Source organism: Tyto alba, unplaced genomic scaffold (genome assembly GCF_018691265.1).
Source record: "Tyto alba isolate M040663 unplaced genomic scaffold, T.alba_DEE_v4.0 Super-Scaffold_2, whole genome shotgun sequence".
NCBI lineage: Eukaryota > Metazoa > Chordata > Aves > Strigiformes > Tytonidae > Tyto > Tyto alba.
Genome location: NW_024881282.1, coordinates 52,356,854 through 52,374,830, shown reverse-complemented (window position 1 = coordinate 52,374,830; position 17,977 = coordinate 52,356,854). Strand labels below are relative to the sequence as shown.

The window sequence follows — 17,977 nt, the reverse complement described above, 5'->3', positions numbered from 1 at the left end:
GATAAGCATCTGCATTCTACTAGCCCGTATATCACCTACAAAGTTAATGATGTCTCCACTCTATTAGGTATATGAATGGATGTATGTGGTAAAATAATTATTAAATTAATATGGACAGAAAAAGATTTGGGGATCCTGACAGGTGATCAAATCTCTGACTGGCCAGAATAATTAATGCAAATCATGAATATATAAAAAAAGACAGTTTTATGCAGCAATAGTTGGCACACCTTTATATTTAGTGACTGTCACTTGGATGCTTTATCTTATTCTTGTGACACGATTCAACAACATTATTACTAAACAAAGAGAGGGCAGGAAAGTAGGAAAAGAGCTTTCAGAAGAAACATGCCTGGGAGCAAAAGACCCTAGAAGCACAACATGTTTACTTTAAAAAAGGGAGGATTAAACAGTGATTTCATAATGAAGTACCTATACAGGATGAAGTGAATTTTGATGAAAAACAACTCTTTATCACAAATGAGATGAAGCTGAAACCACATATACTTAAGACAGAAATAAAAGCAAAGAGACTAATTAACCACAAAAGGCTGCAATGGATTTTATATCACTGGCAACCTTAAATAGGTTGAATGTCCCTCTAAAATATAATTCAAATACAAGTTGAAATGTAAGTTAATTCAGGGAAGTTGCATGTTTAGTTCAGATGGTCACCAAGGTCTCTTCTGGCCTACAAACTCCATGTAAATTCACAATAAATACAGTAAAACCTGAAAGGATGAACTCTTTGTTCTTACCACAACAGAAAACTAGTTTGTAATGGTGCTATAATTAACTTGTGGTCTTACAGCTCCTACACAAAACAGTCATGCCTAACTCTTTTATTCTACACTCTAAGGAACAAATTCGTATCTTTGCCCCACATACCAGGGATGCAATGAGAAAGACATACAAGTATCAAAATCTCTTTCCCTCTTTTGAATCTAAGAAGCACAAAGATGCTATTAAACAAACAAGCAAAGAGATCCACATGAATCCACATGAAACAAGAATCCACATGAAACATTTTAAACCACTTCATATTGGCAAAATGGACATATAATTTTGTAACAAAAAAAAAAAAACTATTAGATTTTGATGTAAAAGTCAAGGCTTACAGTGAGACCTAGTAGGTTTGACCCACTGATATAGCTGAAAAGCAGAGGGCAAGCTATTATCCAGATCCAGGATAGTGTATTTTGGTATGACATGGTTGTTATATTGGTAGATGATATATTATTTCCTTGATGTACTAATGCCCTTAATTTATAATCACCGCAGAAAATGAATGGGAGATTAAAAAAAAAAAAAAAAAAAAAAACAGATGGAAAGCATGTATTAACTCCTTTAAAGAGGTACTGGCAAATACATTAGGAAGACAATTTTAAAAATCAAGTTAATTATTTGTAACTGTAAGATAAAAAGAATCTATCAACTGCAAGAAGACCCAAGTAGGCAAATGATAAAAAATTACCCTCGACTTCACAGATTAGGAAATTACTCAAACCTTAAAGGAACATGCCTGGATTTCTTTTGCTAGTCATACACTTCTCCCGACAGTATCGTAGGACATAGGACTTTTGAAAGACAGCAATGCCCTTCTGGGTCAGACTAACACTCCATCTAGTCCTGTTCCATCTTGGAAAGCAAGAAAAGGAGGTCCTGTTCAGGGAGAAAATGAGAGCCTGCTTACTTGGTCCTGCCACAGTTCCCCAACAACCAGTACTGTCACATTAGAGGGTACAATGGTCCTCAGTCTTTGCAGTCTTTACATATGAATTTCTTGCCAATTAATTTGTTCAATCCCTTCTGAATCCACTGATTCAGGCTGCATCCATGGGTTAAGTTCTTACTCTTCCTCTCTCCTGATACCAGATCCAGGAGAATTGTCTTGACTGAATGATGCAGAAACCAGCTCTTCTGTTGCATCCACATTTTTTCTCAATAATGGACTGATAATAGTATAGATGAGAATATCTAAATAGATTTCCAGCCAAGAGAAAAAGATAATGTCTGAAAAATTTTTAATATATTTCCTCACTTCTGAACAGACTGGGGAACCTGAGCATCCTCATGGATCTTCTTCTCATGTAATTTCCTTTTTTCTGATGATACCCTGCTTCCTCCCCCATGAATACCCAGCTGTGCTACCCTGTGAAAAATGCAGTGGTTTTCAAGAGGTCAATATTGAGCTTTAGCTTCTCAGTTACCTAAAACAACAAAGAACCTCTGGTAGCTGTAATGGGCTGTTCTACTCCACAACGGACCAGTCTAAGTCCAGTTTCACAAAAGAAGAATTTAATGACTTTTTGTGGACAGCAGAGATTACAGGGATTGATAAATCTTGTGTTTAGTCAGGAACAGACTGTGATCAGTTACACAATCACAGGGTTACAGATCTCCCTGTACTTGTTACCTCTTGACATGGCCTTTAATGAGCATACAGCTTTTCTCCCTCTTTACAAACTCATCCAGCCTGTCCAGCTTCTCCTTCAGACTAGGTCTCCATACCATTCAAGACTACTCTTTACCATCTTTGTCCAGCTTTTCCTAGATTCTCTGTCCTCACATGGCCTCTACAGCCTGCTTCCTCTTCTAATTGAAGCCTTTAAAGGAGAATACATTTTTCAACAGACACCACCAGCACTTACATTAAAATGAATGAAACCAGGATGCTTTCCCTTTGTGGAGTTGAGGGAGCATGCCGAAGTTGTGCAGGAAAACAACCAGGAGATGGGACTCCCAACCCAAGGAGATGCACTGGTGCTTCCCAGCCTATTTTCAGGTCCCCATCTCCATTGAGAAATCCTGTGGCGTCGCAGTGACACAGCAAGGCAGGTGGCGGGGACTTGTGCTTCAAACTAAGAAATGGCCAGTGGAGTACATGCGCATGTACACGTTGCAAGAACATTTACTGAATACAGAACAATTTGCTCAAAATGGCCATCTCTGCCCCACAATGCGTGTATGCACAAGGGCTAAATAGCTGAGACAGTTTTTTTAATGATGTTATAGATATTACATGGGATTTCATCCTTACCGTGCTACAAATAGCTAAACTGATTTTGCTGGGAAAAACCACAGCTGGAATAATTTAATACATTTTATTTTGAAGGGCTGAAGTTTCGTAAAATTATATGCAACTTAATCCATAAATTAAGGTGTTTGGCACCATCAGCAACAAATCCTGCTTTTGGTTGTGCCCATAATTAACTTTTGTATAGAAGTGAAAATAGTTTAAAGATATTTAACTTCTCAGACCTCATATTAGTTGGATATTTGAAAAAGTGCACGTGCCTCGTGTACAGTATTGCCTTTAATGCATTTTCTTCCTCACTTATGGTGAAAGGAATTAAATTAGATTGTTCTCTATTCTAATCCTTTCAGTATTGCAAAGCACTAGCATAGTAGCAGATCTGTAAAGAAAATGTATAAATAAATCACCAGCGATCCCACTTAGGTAAGAACTCATTAGGTTTTTTTCATTTTCTAGGAGAGCTAAACTTCTTTTGGGTGTATCTGTGTATGAAACATGTTTACATGAATGCCATATATGAAATCATTCCAACAAAGTTATTTTGCAGGAAGGGAGGAAGGGTAAGTGAGAAATCTTACTTCTTTCAATATTAAGTATGTGAAAACAAATTCAGGAATTTCCAGTGTTGATGAGAAGTAAAAGACATGTAGCTCTGCAGATGCTTCACAGACCATTTGATAAACCTCCAGCAGGTTAAACAAACGCACAGGGAAGACTGTAAATGATACAGCAACTGCAGCCTCTCATCAAACATGAAAATCAGCAAATGACTTTGCAGATGATATAAACACCTCAAAGTGCAGAAAAGCCTACTAGCCTGTGATCTGCATTTCACAGGTCAAAACACTCGCTTCTGCTAGGAAATCACCCAAGATAGTTACCATAATAACTGTGACTGTAGAGGTTATTGCTAATGGATTTCTAAATGCTAAAAATCTCTTCAGTGGCAAATCTGAGCATTCTGTGCTGATTTTAAAAAGTACACAGTAAAAATAAGTGTCTATGAGACAAATGCAAATTGAGGGAATAAAGTGATTTTGTAGACACATACTTCAACTTCCTAACTCAGCCGTTACTGAGATATATATACTATTTTCAGGTTTTACTTCTGCAATGAATTATTTTTTCCACAATGAGAACTATGAAAAAGGTAGAGGATGATTTTGTGACACGTTTCTTCAGGCAAACCATGCTCTTAATCTGCAAAGCCAGTTAGGCAGTGAAGACTATTTAATATTTGGGTAGGGAATGAAGCATTAGGGCAAGGACAGCACAGCATGGGAGTGCTTACAAAATCTGAGGGAAGTTGAAGTCAAAGGCAAGGTAGGTTTCTTTTGATGAGTCTGGAAAAGGTGACTGAGGTCTGCAGAAATTAATCAGTGCTGCTTGAGAAGGTGGCCGCTCTGTAGCAAATGATGCAAAGAGGGCTGCTGATGTTAGCAGCACTCCATCAGAATTCGTTTACATCTAGCAGTTTTACTTGACAACAGGAGTCTGAAGGAATTGGACCAAGTTAACTTCAAGCATGAGAACAGATATTTTTGAACACCTGCTGTCTTGCCAATGTCATATTAATCACAGAGGAAAACAAAACTGGCTCTGGAAGTGTGTTTGCACATAGGTAAACATCCACCCACTGGGGATGGATCACCTGTCTGTCACATTTGTCAGTCACTGTGAACCTGGCTCAGATGTTAACAGCTGAGGTACAGCAAGAACAACCTGGGAGCCGTCTTCCCTCCTAAGCAGTGACATTTAATGCAACTTGTAATCTTGGATCATATCAGAAATCTTGAATTATATATTTTTTAAATCCATGTGGATTTTTTTTCAATTCCTCCTATCCCTCTGTATTACTTCCTATATTTCCCCCTAATTTATGTGATTAACTTGTAAAAGAAAAATAATACATCCTTTCTAGTATTATATTATGCTGTACAGACCTTTTCCTCATTTAAACTGTAGCACAGCACACACAAATGTTAAATACAGCTAATATAATTTTACATTGGCAACTCAAGCACAGCGTAACTAGATCAGATGTGCTGTCTCTAACTGTAACCTACACTGGATTCTGGAATTACATATATATTTTAACTCGCAATTATTTTATTATTTCTTCACAACCTTTGCTTGTCTTCCTATAGCAGTACATTTTTGTTTTCAGGATTGAACAGCCATTTCTACATGCTACAAAACCCCCAAAATTATAGTGAAGAAAGCAGAGTGGTGTTTAAAATTCTTCAGCTTCCAGCTGACCTACATTTGAGTTTGTTAGTTGTGGGCAATAGACAAACCCCTCAGAAAAGCCACATTTGGTGTAGCCAGAGACAGAATATGAACGTTTGCTGCACAGCAGGCTGTGGGGCAGGGAGGGAGAAAAAAAGGCATACTTTTGTGTATTTGTAAACAGCTAAATAGCACCTGTATGCATTCAGAGCCAAGGATCAGAATAAAATTGCCTTACTGCTTTCTACTGACATATACGTTGTGTATTTAAACATTTCAGAGCCTGAAAATTCCCAAGACATTAATTATTGTTTTTATTACAATAATTTAGTATTTCATGACTTCTAGGAATATTTTGTGTCCTAAGCAATTACTGAGGACACTACATCATACAGTAATTATTTTTTTAGTATCAGCTCTGTAAATATTATCCTTGCAAGGCATTTTAAGGTTCTTTGATTTGCATGTGCTCCCTTCTAGTTCAGCAGTTCAAAATTCAGCCTACTCTAAAATTATGTTTGTTTAACATTTTGGTTTTGCATTAAAATTCTATTACCAAACTCCCCCAAAATGAGGCTGCAAAACTGCTAATAACAGCAATACCAGAGCTTGAGCCACTGCAGAAGATGCGCTCAGGGCTGTACATTTACTCTGTGTTTTCCCTCCAGTTTGATGGCCAGGCCTGTTTTTGAGATCAAACACTGCGCTGAAATAGGAAACCTGTATTATAGCATGCTTCAAAGAATCAGGTAGCGTGGAAAGAAAGTTCAGTATTCATGCATGTACAAAGGAACTGAAAAATCTGGTCACTTTAATTTCAGACTTCAAAGTCTTGACAATTTCCCTTCAGAGTCGAACAACATATTTTAGTAAACTGACCTGCTAGTACGTCCCTGCAACCCTGTACAAAACTTGCAAATGACAAATAATAATAAAAAAAAATTGGTTAGAGAGAAAAGCAGGCTCCCCATAGTGGAGAAAATGTCAAAGGAATGATTTATAACATCTAGGTTTAGTTTTTCCTGCTCTTCTCCGTGAGGGCTGGCATGCACTCTCACCATAAACAGAGACAATTTGCCTGTTGAGCCGATCAGGTCTCACCGTGGAGTAGAAGGTGGCTGGAATGAGATTGGGGAAGGCACAATGGCTCCTGTGGGCCCCAGAGGCTGGCACAGCTGGAGCACAAGGGTTAATGTGGGAGGTGAAACAACAGTGGATCAAAGACAACATGATGAGGGCAAGACTTCAAGGACCTTTCGCCAGGTGTGTTGAGCAGGGCAGAAGGCAGGCAGCCATGTTATTCTTCTGTCCCAGAGAAAAGGAAATTTCCTCTGAGGAAATATTCTCATTATGTCTCCTTGTTATTTGGCATTAGTTCTTTGAACAAGAATTTACTTAGAGGAGAGACAGCTACATGACTGCAATCCTGCTATCTAAACTAAATCTCTGAATTCACAGATGATTCAAATAGCTCTCTCAGACTACAGTTTTCATTACAGTTGTTGACTGTAATAACTATAGTTGAGCCCTTGACCACTTCAGGCAATAAAACTTCACATTTCTAGAAGTCCCCCATAGTGCAGATGTCTGAGTCAGTAGATGTACAAGTATGGATTTTTTAAATTTTATGTCAAATAGATTGGGTACAAATTAGCTTTTCCCTTAAAAAAAAAAAAAAAAAAAAAAAAAAAGACTTTAGACCCAACCCAAGCTATATGCAGAATTTAACTGAAACTTACTAATGACTTCAGCCAACAAAAAGAAAACATTAAGAAGCCGAAACAGTTCACCTCTTTAAAAAATGAGGTTTTGGACTACATATTCAAAAATATTTTTTAGTAATACTAATTTTTAAGACTCAATAAAAAGCACATACAGAATTGGACTAAAAACAAAATGAAACTTTTGTTGCAGATTTTATTAAATATTTTAATCAGCCTCATATTTATGGTGTACATTTTGGTTCATGGAGGAATTATTTTTCTGCTTGTGTCAGGTCATTTCTTTCCCCTCCAGCCCCCCCAGGTGTCAGTGAGTGAACTGAAAATAGACAAGTAAATAAATAAATGAAGCAAACAATTTGGACAGCATTAGCGTTGACAGATTTCTCCATATTGTTGGCACAGATAAGAGGGCATTGGATTCTAGTCTGGAAAGCATGGGAGAAGCTATTCAGCCTGTCCATATTCAGGGCAGAACTAACACGCTTATCTTTAAGCGTATGTTAATGTCTCCTTGATTTCAAAGTGTCTCTCGAACAGTGTCATCAGCTCTTGACATTGTATCAGAACTGTTGTAATATTTGATACCCTTTTTAAAGCTCCGGCAGGAATAATCAGCCACAGGAACAACACCTTTGACTCAAGCACCATTGACCTAATGCTTCCCCTCGGCCAGGCACCTCTTTGGTCCCTTGGCAAGCCAGGAGGAAACCTCAGCCCAGGAACTCAACGGGAACTACAGCCACCTAAACCTAGGCATTCAAGAGGTTAGCTGACAAGTGAGTATCAAATATTTTGACAGATGTTTTTAACTGCATCTGTGATTCTGAGGGAAGGGTCTTATCTGTGAATTTCGAAACACATTGCTTTCATTTACGTGCCTAAATACTAATCTGACAGTGCTAGTTCCCTGAACAGGCTCAGTACCCAGCCCCTTGGCTTCCGTAACCTACCACACGGGCAGAGTAGCAATAAGATTTCATTATATACTGGTCAATAGTCTAAATTTAAAAGTTCAGAGGAGAAAATCTGTTCCTTACTTTCCAGGCTGCTTGTCATGCTGGTGATACCTCAAGCCTCATTTTTACATTAGGAACTTCTGACTGTAAAGCTAAATAATGTCTCAAATAAACATATATATATAGCTATAACTAAACACCTACACATCTGCAAAATTAAGTCTAAGTTTCAAACTGCAATTATATTAATCCATATAATTTGAATTAACTATAATTTCAGCAATTCTGTAAATTCCTTTGAAAGGATCTGTTGCTTGTTAATTTTGTACCATGTGAAGACATGATAAATATGACATGTAGTCTCATCACATGAATAATGCATTCTGCATCTTAAGCAAGCAAGTTCTGCTCCAGAGAGATGCTTAATCCAATCCCTGCTTCTGGGGATGAAAGGAATTAAACTCAGTGCACTGATCTCACAGTATGTGTTCATTTGACTTTAATTATAAAATGATTATTTCAACGTTTTTTTCCTGTAAAATAAACCAAGCCTGATCTCCATGTAACCTCTATAGAATCATATTACTTCTCCGTGCATTCAGTCTTTGCTCACCAATACTGCACTTTCAATACAGTTTCACATGGAAGGATAAAAACAATCTTTTGAGGTTTACAGTTGGTATAGTAGTTTCGGGTCTCACAGCAACAAAAGCTCTCCCTTTTTGATATCTGGCCAAAAGAAGCAGCACTGGAATCCCTTAAGGTGAATACAAATGTCGTGAGAAGAAACCTTCACCAAGGAAAAGGGAGATGACACAACCCCACACTACTCTGGGAGTATACATCACGCAGCCTGGATCTACGTTTTCACTAGCATTTTTTCCACAGACTGTTCAAACCTGTGCAAAGCTCAGGATAAGATCATTTACCTTTTTAAAAACCCAAAGTTTTCTCTTGGCTGATTCAATGGCCAGAGCATTCCTGGGGAATAGGACATTTGCTGTCCATGTCTCAGGAATGACAGAGCGTCAACTGGATTAGACAGCTATACTGTCAAAGGCACTGCCAGGCTTCAGGCTTGAAAAAACAGCACTTCAGGAATGTGATGTTTTATCAGGCATACCATCTGGGGTGAATAGAAATGAATGTCTTCCATACAGTGTATGCTCTCCATTTAAGGATTACTAACAGTAACCCCAGCTGACATGTCTCCATCCAGGTCTAGAAGAGTTTACCAGACTCATTGCATCATACTTTCCAATTCAAAAGCTATTTGGAGCTGACCTACATACTGTCAGAAGCCTGATCCTGCCCCCAACCAAAAGCAGATGTACTACTTCTGGTCTCAAACTAGTTAATTCTACTAGTTAATACTACTAGTACATCTCCTACTGCCAAGCCAAGCCGCCTAGCTGGGATGCTTCCATAACCGTGCCAAGGCTAATCCATAACGTGGATAAACAGCCCACAGACAAACAAGAAGAGATGCTATTTACAAGGTGATAGCTTACATATGAAATGTGGGGTCAAATTTTCTCAGTGTCCAGGTGATACAAATGTTTATGGGTTATTTTCAGAAAATTCAGTAAACTCCTAAATGTTCAAGTAACTTCTTAAGATAGTATTTAGTTTTACAAAGCTATTTATTATCTAAACTTATATCTACCATGCTAGAATATGAATTTGTCAGGCCATGAAGAAGTTTTAATTATTTTTTTTTTCAAATATCCAACCAGCTCAATCTCATTTATCCTTTGGGGCTCCTAAGGCCTAGAGATGCAACAATGCATTAAGATAAATGTCTTCACTATATTAAAAGCTGAAGAACATAGATAAGCTTAGATATTTTTTTTCAGAACACCTGAAATAAAACAGAGTACATCTCACCAAACACTTGTCAGCATTATATCTCTAAACAAACTGTGACTTATGCAGAGCAGCACACAGGCAGGATTTACCTGCAATGCTCTCAAAAACTCCAGAATATACAGCAAATTTAGAAAAAAATCAAAATAAATGGTCATTGGTCATGATGACTGTTCAACACTTGAAATTCCTAATCCTATCAAATGCTTTAAAGAAAAACTGTCCTGGTTAAATTTTCATCCAACCTTCTCTTTAAAGAGTACAAGCAAAAATCATCAGTTCTCAAAATGTCATGTGAAACCATGAACCTCAGTCTGTATTCAGACCTTAGCATAAATGTTTTATAAATACAGTAACCACACCATAAATTATAATTACTAAGTTCACAGTGAAAAAATTAAAAAGATTGAAAAAAGAAAAAAGATACTTAGTATGCTAAATATTAGTGACCTATAAGCTAAAGCATTACTTGAAGAGGTCTTAATTCACTCTTAAGAAGAATGAATTTTGATTTGTATTGACTTGGAGAAAAAAAAAAACCTAGTATGTGTTTGTATAATTAAGGATTTTCTCATAACAATAACTGCACACTGGACACTGCAGTTGTGTCATTTCACAATGGTTATGATCTTCAAGATTCTACCATAAAAATAACAATCTTTAAATGACTAGGATGTTTTCAACAGACAAAATGTTCATTAGGAGAAGCAGTAAATCATCCAGCTTGCTCTCTCTCACACATGCACACAAAGCATCCACAAAACATGTACTTTGGCCTTTCAAAACCACTATAGCAATGGAGATGAGATCTGAGCCTGGCAGTGGTAAAGGTCTGAGCTCCTTCCCCTGTATCCATAGCCTCCCTGGGTGTTGTGTGACTTTGCTCAATAAAAAGGCCATGGAGTACAGAGAATATTAACATCAGTCATTAGAAGGTGGGTGACATGACCTTACAGTTTCTGATTTCTATTGCAATGCATCTTCCCTTTGAGTCAGAGGTTACTGTGCTTGAGGTGAGACTGGCAACATCAGTTATTCTGCCTGTGCACAACCCTTGACAGTATTCATTTGTTTTCATTAAAAGTTCTCTAAAATTTTACTTGAGGTGAAAATCCCTTTAGATTGCTGCATAATATATACAAAACTTGTGTTTCATGGGCATATTTTTCAGACTTGTCTGAAGTAATTAGAAGAGATACAGGTTTGAAGATCACATATATTAACTATTTAACCAGTGGTCCAGCTCTGTGCGATGTGATAACAGAAAAGACAAGGATGGGCATACGTGTGGCAGAAAATTACACGGAGATGAGAACTCTGACAGACTGTTGCTCTGCTAGATTTCTAAGCTTGTCAGATCAGCAGTGGAAAATATGAGCCAATCTCCCTACACCATTGAAACCATATATCAAAGAGCAGATTTCACGGGGCCTGAAAATACGCGAGCCTCTGATGAAAACGTTGTTGTGATCAATGTCTGAAATCTGCTGCAAAAGACAGAGACACGGGGATGTTCTTCATAGCAAAAGCTTGAGGTAACCTAACTGTGGAAACTCCTTACAGCTCCCACGGAACCTTCCTCATAAAGTTGCTTGGTAGTAATTGTAATTCATTTGCTTTTTATAACTAGTTGAATTTTGATTAATATTACCTTGCTGTCTACAAACAAGTTAGGTGTTATAAAAAGCAAAGCAAAGTCTTACCTGGAATACTCTGTCTCCTCACAGACAGTGCTCCATCAGGTGCCTTTGCCTGGTTTGCAGACTTTGTGTAAGGACTCTCATCTAAACAGAAACAAGCAACACTTCCAGTTACTGTTAAATATAATGTTAAAAACAATATAGTTTTTAGCCAAATACTGTGTGAACCAGCAATGCAGAGCACAAGAGCTGCTGTGAGCTACATGAGGACGGGTATTTCTGAATGCTGACTCAATGCTCAATATCATGTTTAGACTCGATGACAAAGGCTTTGAATAGCAGAGCTGAAAAGGATAGGGTAAAATTCAAATCAGAGATAACGCTTAGTTGATGACAGGCTTCATATAAAAAGGCCTTTTCAGTTTTAACATAATCACAGAAATTTCCCTTTTTTCATGTTAAGAAGCTTCACATGTCACAGACTCGAGTGAGAGAGGTACCATCTCTGTTCAGGAGTGAAAGGCTTCCAGAAGCTTTTGAATATTTCGGCTGTAAAGATGCATTCCTCTTCCTTTGGGATCTGTCAGTGGGTGGTTCCTTTTCTGTTGTAACGATTGATCGGGGAAAACATCAGAAAGCTGTTGCCAAATAGGCCGAGGCACATCTATGCCTGAAGAACGACACTGTAACAGTCTGTGTCTAAATAGGAGGCTACGTGGAACACCTACTGCTCAACCTCAGTGCATAAGAGACCACTAATGGTGGGATGAGTAGATGAGTCATCAATTAAAGGCAGCATTAGGCAGAAAGTGAGTCACTTCTGTATCCCTCTTAAGAGCAGAATGATGGTAGGGGAAAAATCAACTATATTGTAGCTTTAAAAAGTACAAGCTATAAGCTCAGGAAATAAATGTGTATAAAAGAGAAGAAATAATATTATGCATTTTATTATTTCAATTAAAAGAAACAAATCAGAAGAAATTAGGCTTCTGTCTTGCTTGCCCTTTAATCAAGTGCTCAAACACTTTAAAGTACTATCAGATCCTCCTATCTGCATATTTTCCTTCAGAAAGCAAAATACCGATGTGTTTACAGTGTGCACATGAATACATGCTTAAATACAGATCAATGAGTAAAGGAATCAAAACCTATGTTATCTGGTATAGCATTCTCAGATCAAGTAGAACCATATAAACATTTTCTGGGGAATCAGTTTTTCTCTTCTGTTCTGGGTTGAGTGAGTGGTGGAGATTTTTGGTGGCAGGGGAGGGGGCTATCGGGGCGGCCCCCTGTGAGAAGCTTCTCGAAGCTCCCCCAGCTCCACGTCAGCTCCACTTCTGTTTGGGAAATTGAGCCAATCGGCTGCGCCTCTGCGATAACGTATTTAAGAAGGGATGTGGTGATGGGCAGTTGGACTTGTGAGGAGGAGTTGCTGCAGCTGCGTGAACACCAAGGTCAGTGGAGGAACAGAGGAAGAAAGGAGGGGGGAGGTGTGCCGGAGCAGAGACCCCCCTGTATCCTCTGGGGAGACGGCAGGGCGGACCCCCCCGCCACCCATGAAGATCTACGGTGGAGCAGACATTGATTTATGGCCTGTTGCTCCTGCTCAGCTGATCAAGGTGCTGTGCCCGAAGAAGGCCGGGGTCTCATGGGAAAAGGCAGCCCCGCTGCTGTAATTCAGTGCTGGGAGGATTGCAGCATGTGGGGGAGTCCCACGCCGGAGCAGCTCGGGAAGGGCTGCAGCCGTGGGAGGGAATCCAGTTGGAGGAAGTTAGTGACCCATGACGGAGCAGTGTGGGGAACGCTGCGGCCCATGGGAGGAATTCATGTTGGAGAAAGTTTGTGGAGGACTGTCTCCTGTGAGAGGGGGACCACGATGGAGCAGGAGGAACAAGTTCCAGACACTCCCCTCACCGAAGATAAGGGAAGTGGCAGCGCTGACTGCACCCCCCATTCCCTGCCCCTGCGCCACTGGGGGAGGAGGTAGAGATATCGGGAGCAGAGCTGAGCCCGGGAAGAAGGGAGGGGTGGGGGGAAGGTGTTCTCAAGAGGTGGCAATGCTTCTCACTGTCCTACTCTGTTATGTGTTGTTAGGGTCTGTAATAAATGTATGTTCTTTTTTTTCTTCCCCTAACGAGTCTGCCTTTTGCTCGTGATCATAAAGGGGAATTTTCTCCCCATCCCAGTCCTATCTCGGACCCCAAGCCTGGCTCTCTGTCCCTTCTCATTGCCGGAGGGGAAGGGAGAGAGAGCTGCTGCATTGTGGTTGGCTGCCAACCAGGCCCAAACCACGACATTTTCAGCTGACACTCTTGACATTGTAAGTCTTCTTGGCTGGTTACACTATTTACATCTTGCAAAGTCTCAAACTCCTTTAGAAACTTGCATCAAAGGCAGCAGTTCCTTTTTATACAAGAGAGATAGGGGTTTGGTCAGCATAACTTAATTTAAAAACAAGTCTCAGAAAGCAGTGACCAGAGGAGCTGGTTGGCTTTTAAAAGCAGAACCTCTGCAATAAAATCTGCTACTGTTAAGCAGATGCAGTAACAGAAAACATAAATGAATTTAAAAAAATACAGAAAAAGGCAAAATATTGTTTTGTAGCCATGCACTTTGATGAAAATGAAGCAAGTAATGACAAACATATATTGGTAAAATACCTCAACAGCCAATGAACACTCATTGCTTTACGACTACACTGTTACAAGGAGAAAGATAACAGGCTTGACTATACTGTATGCTAAGTACAAACTCCAAGAAAATGAAGTTGTCAGCTACAGGAAATACAGAAGCATGAAAAAATATTAACATAGATCCAGCTACATAATGTAAGAAAAGGTTAGACATGTAAAGCTTTATTCTTCCATTTGAGAGAAGTGGAAAAGCTAATATTATTGCATATGCAGAACAGACATCCCCTCATTAAAGAATAAAATTAAAATAAGAGTGAACTAGAGCTTCTGAAGGCAAGGGGATTATCTTTATTCTTTCATAGAAGAGGCATGGCTGCGCTTGAACTCAATACAAGTCTCTCTGAACAGCCTTGCTAACTCATATCAATACCAAAAAAAAGAGCTTATCAATAACATGTGGCTTACATGTCCCATTCATTATTATTTATTTGCAGGTACTGAATGTGACAGCAGATAGTGTGAGACATGCATTTTTCTACTAAAAAGTGGGCAGCAAACATAATACAATTTCTCAGGAACCAATGGATGGTGATGGCTTTTGGGCCCTATTTGAATGCAAACAGTCCTCTTCGAGTCAGAGTTATTACATATAAATCCTTTTCATCAGATTGGAGAGAGGGCAAGAAGGAAAGAAGAATTTTTATAACCAGACTTTTTTCATTGAATCTTTGTCACTGAGGAAATGGAATAGGATTTTCCCAGTATTGCACTGTGTTGGGAGTACCTGTGGTTATCCTGAGTTCAGAATAAAGTACAAGCCTGCAAATCTTTCTAGTTCATGGCACCAATGAGGGGAGGGGAGTACACATTCAAATTACTTACCAGACAGCCTGAGAAAAAAGACTAGAAATTTCTACATAGCAGCTGGCAGATATGAAAGGTAACTAAGATTGCATATGTGACTAACCTAATATTTTAATTTAAGCATATTAACATTGAAAAAATATCAGATATTTATACGGGTTAGGTACTGTAGGCATGTAATTGTGTTACATGTCTCAAACTGTCTACAGACTTTCACAGCAAAAAAAAAAGAGGCTCAGAAATTTGCTTCATAAGCGTTTGAACCCCTATTAATGCAAAATATGCCCAATTATTATTGGGAAAGAACAGTGAGCCATTGTATCATCAGTGCATCAGGAAATTGTTCCCAGGACAGGAAGGAATTCTCTTTCAGTGCCCATTTAGCAGTAAAATTACACTGCAACATAACTAGAAATCAGTGTAAAGGATTCCCAGAAGCAAAGGAAAACAAATATAACCAACTGGAGAAAGAATGCTAACAGCCTTAATTGAGATGCTTATGTGAGAGAAGTAATACAAGAAGTAGACAGACACAGAAATAGATGCCATCCTAAAGAACAGAATAACTAAAGAGAAAAGGAAGCCCTGATAGCTCTGAGATGTCAGACACCATTCATAATATCGAAAAATGAAAAATCTGTTTGGAAGGGTTAGCAAAGTTGTATGTGTGGACACAAGAATTTATTAACAAATTATAATTTATTGATGTCCCCATCTGCTTGACAGTTAGCAGGGAGGGTCTTAAAACATACAAAAATGTCTCATGATAGCAGTACCTAGAGGGATTTATCTGAGTGTTTTATATTATGAGCTTCCCCCTCTACAGCATAGATAGATTTCGTGGAGATGAAACCCAACTCAGCAAGCCAACACCCTGAAAAAGCAATGCAGCAAACAGGTATGAAACATTTCCCTCCCTGCAGTGGGAGATGGTAACTCAAAACTAGGTAAAGCTGTGATGCATTTAAGAAGCCACACCTACAAAGCGGAGGGAGAAACAGGCTAGATTCAGTAGCATAAATCTCACCTAGCTACACACCTAATACTAATATAATCCAATCATCAGCAGGGAGCGAGCCACAGCCTGTAAAGAATTCACAGGCCGACCTGCGTCGTCCCTGTGCAGGGAGGGGCCTTCACCTGGAGCACGCAGGCGGGTGGGCGCAAACCGGCCGCGCCGGGGGGACCCGCGCTGCCCACGGCCACGTTCCCGGCGGTGGGACGAGCATCGCGATGCGGGTGCACTCTTGGAGCTGCAGTAATTACATCGCTGGATATTTTTTTTTTCCTTTCCCTTTTCTTTTCTTTCTTCTAATTTCCTCTGGCTAAGAGATTAGACAGCCCACGGTAAACATCTTCTAGCAAGTCAGTAGGTCATATTAAGGTGACTGCTGTGCCAGCAGATCTCGTCACTCGGTGACTACACCAAACAAACCCTCTTATGCTATTATCAGGTGGGGGTCATCCCCTGCCCCCCCCAATCATACTTGCATATCGTTTGCAGTTGCCAATGTGCAATAGAGAACAAGATGCCCACTGTGTTAATTCACCTCTTTCCCGGCAGAACACAGCAATAATCTCCGAGGGAACATCTTGCAGATTACTGAGATTCTTAACCAGTAAAGCAAAATGATCTTCCTATTTTCTCCTTGTGCTTGTCCTCACAAAAGCAACAGTCCCAAATATCGGTAACAGTAGCTCATGTATCATCCTTGAAAACCTCTGCACACAGTTCTTCTAATTAAAGAGTGCAAAGATAATGATCAAGTGGACAAGCAAGTAGTCCTACTGCTTACAGCTATTACCATAGGCTTATTTCATTTAGCTATTGACTGTGAGGCACATAAAGAACTTTTTGCACTTTCCTGCCTATTTTTAACCTGGTGGCATCTCCATCCTTTAATGATATGAATTGATTCATTCTTTGAGTTAGGAACCATGCTGTGACCCATTTATATCATTCTGCATTGCTCTTACTATACAGGGAGGGCTCTGTTCAAGACTGAGTGCTCTGTACACAGTAACAAACCAACAGTAATGTAACCCTACAAAGATTATACACTGGAAAATGTGTATAGATATATATATAAAGTGCTTGGTACTGTGCTAGAAAAATGACCATATGAAATCTTTAGGTATTTACTGTATGCAGTTTAATATCCTTTGAAGGATACCAACTAGGGACACATAAGAGGGAATAAAAGAAAAGCCTAAAGATATTTCCTCAACAGTTAAGTCTAGGCATTCAATGTATAGGGCGGTTTATGGTCACTGAACCATTTGTGTGTCTCTCGAGGTGGTTGCGAAAGCTATTGACCCAAGGATGTTGTTTACAGATGTGGTAAAGCTTAAGAGCATTCCCTCCTTCAAGTCTTCACAACAGGTTAGAGGATGTTTCCTTCACTGCTGCTGCCGCACACCCAGGGAATAACTACTGAACCCAGTAAACGTGTCCAAATTCTGTGCAGTACCAGGTGGCCCCAGAAGGTGACTAAGCACAACCGCGTCCTGTCAGATATGAAGGGAAAGCCTCTTCCCACCCCACTGGGAACAGCTACTGAACAACTCAGTGGCTGCCACTTTGGCTCTCCTACATGGAGAGGAAATGCGGCACTCGTACCTGCATTTCTTCTGAAAAGCCCGCATTCCTCTGGGAGCAGGGGAAATAACGTGGCACCAAATTTGTAAGTCAGGAATTTCAAATGCAGGGTAACTTTTTAATATTGAGAAGCTTGAAAGCTATATTAAATATTTTCAGCAGTAGATGTGAAAGCATTATGAGGGAGAACAGAGACTTTCCATCTTTCCGTTTTTCATTCTCATTCTTCAACAGCTTACTTATGTCTCACATCAGGATAAGCTGTCCTTTGGCCAAGGGAGGACGGAATCTAAACCTCTTTAGAGTTTGGCCACGTAGCTCCAAGGTAGACTTCAGAACCCAAGTAAGTGAAATCTGAGGTGTTCCTCAAACATTCCCCACTGTAAAGCATCTCCAACTCTCAAAAGCCCATGAGGAAGCATGTTAAAT

The 17,977-nt window shown here is 39.5% G+C and overlaps 1 protein-coding gene across 11 annotated transcripts in view; it reads right to left on the bottom strand.

The window, feature by feature from the left end:
* Positions 1 to 17,977, bottom strand: part of GRIP1 (glutamate receptor interacting protein 1) — a 335,638-nt gene that overhangs the window by 98,065 nt on the left and 219,596 nt on the right. For all 11 annotated transcript variants that reach the window (XM_042791892.1, XM_032999950.2, XM_042791893.1 and 8 more), the window contains exon 2: positions 11,516 to 11,596. In XM_042791892.1, coding sequence (XP_042647826.1) covers positions 11,516 to 11,596 — 81 coding nt within the window. The remainder of the gene's footprint in view (positions 1 to 11,515; positions 11,597 to 17,977) is intronic.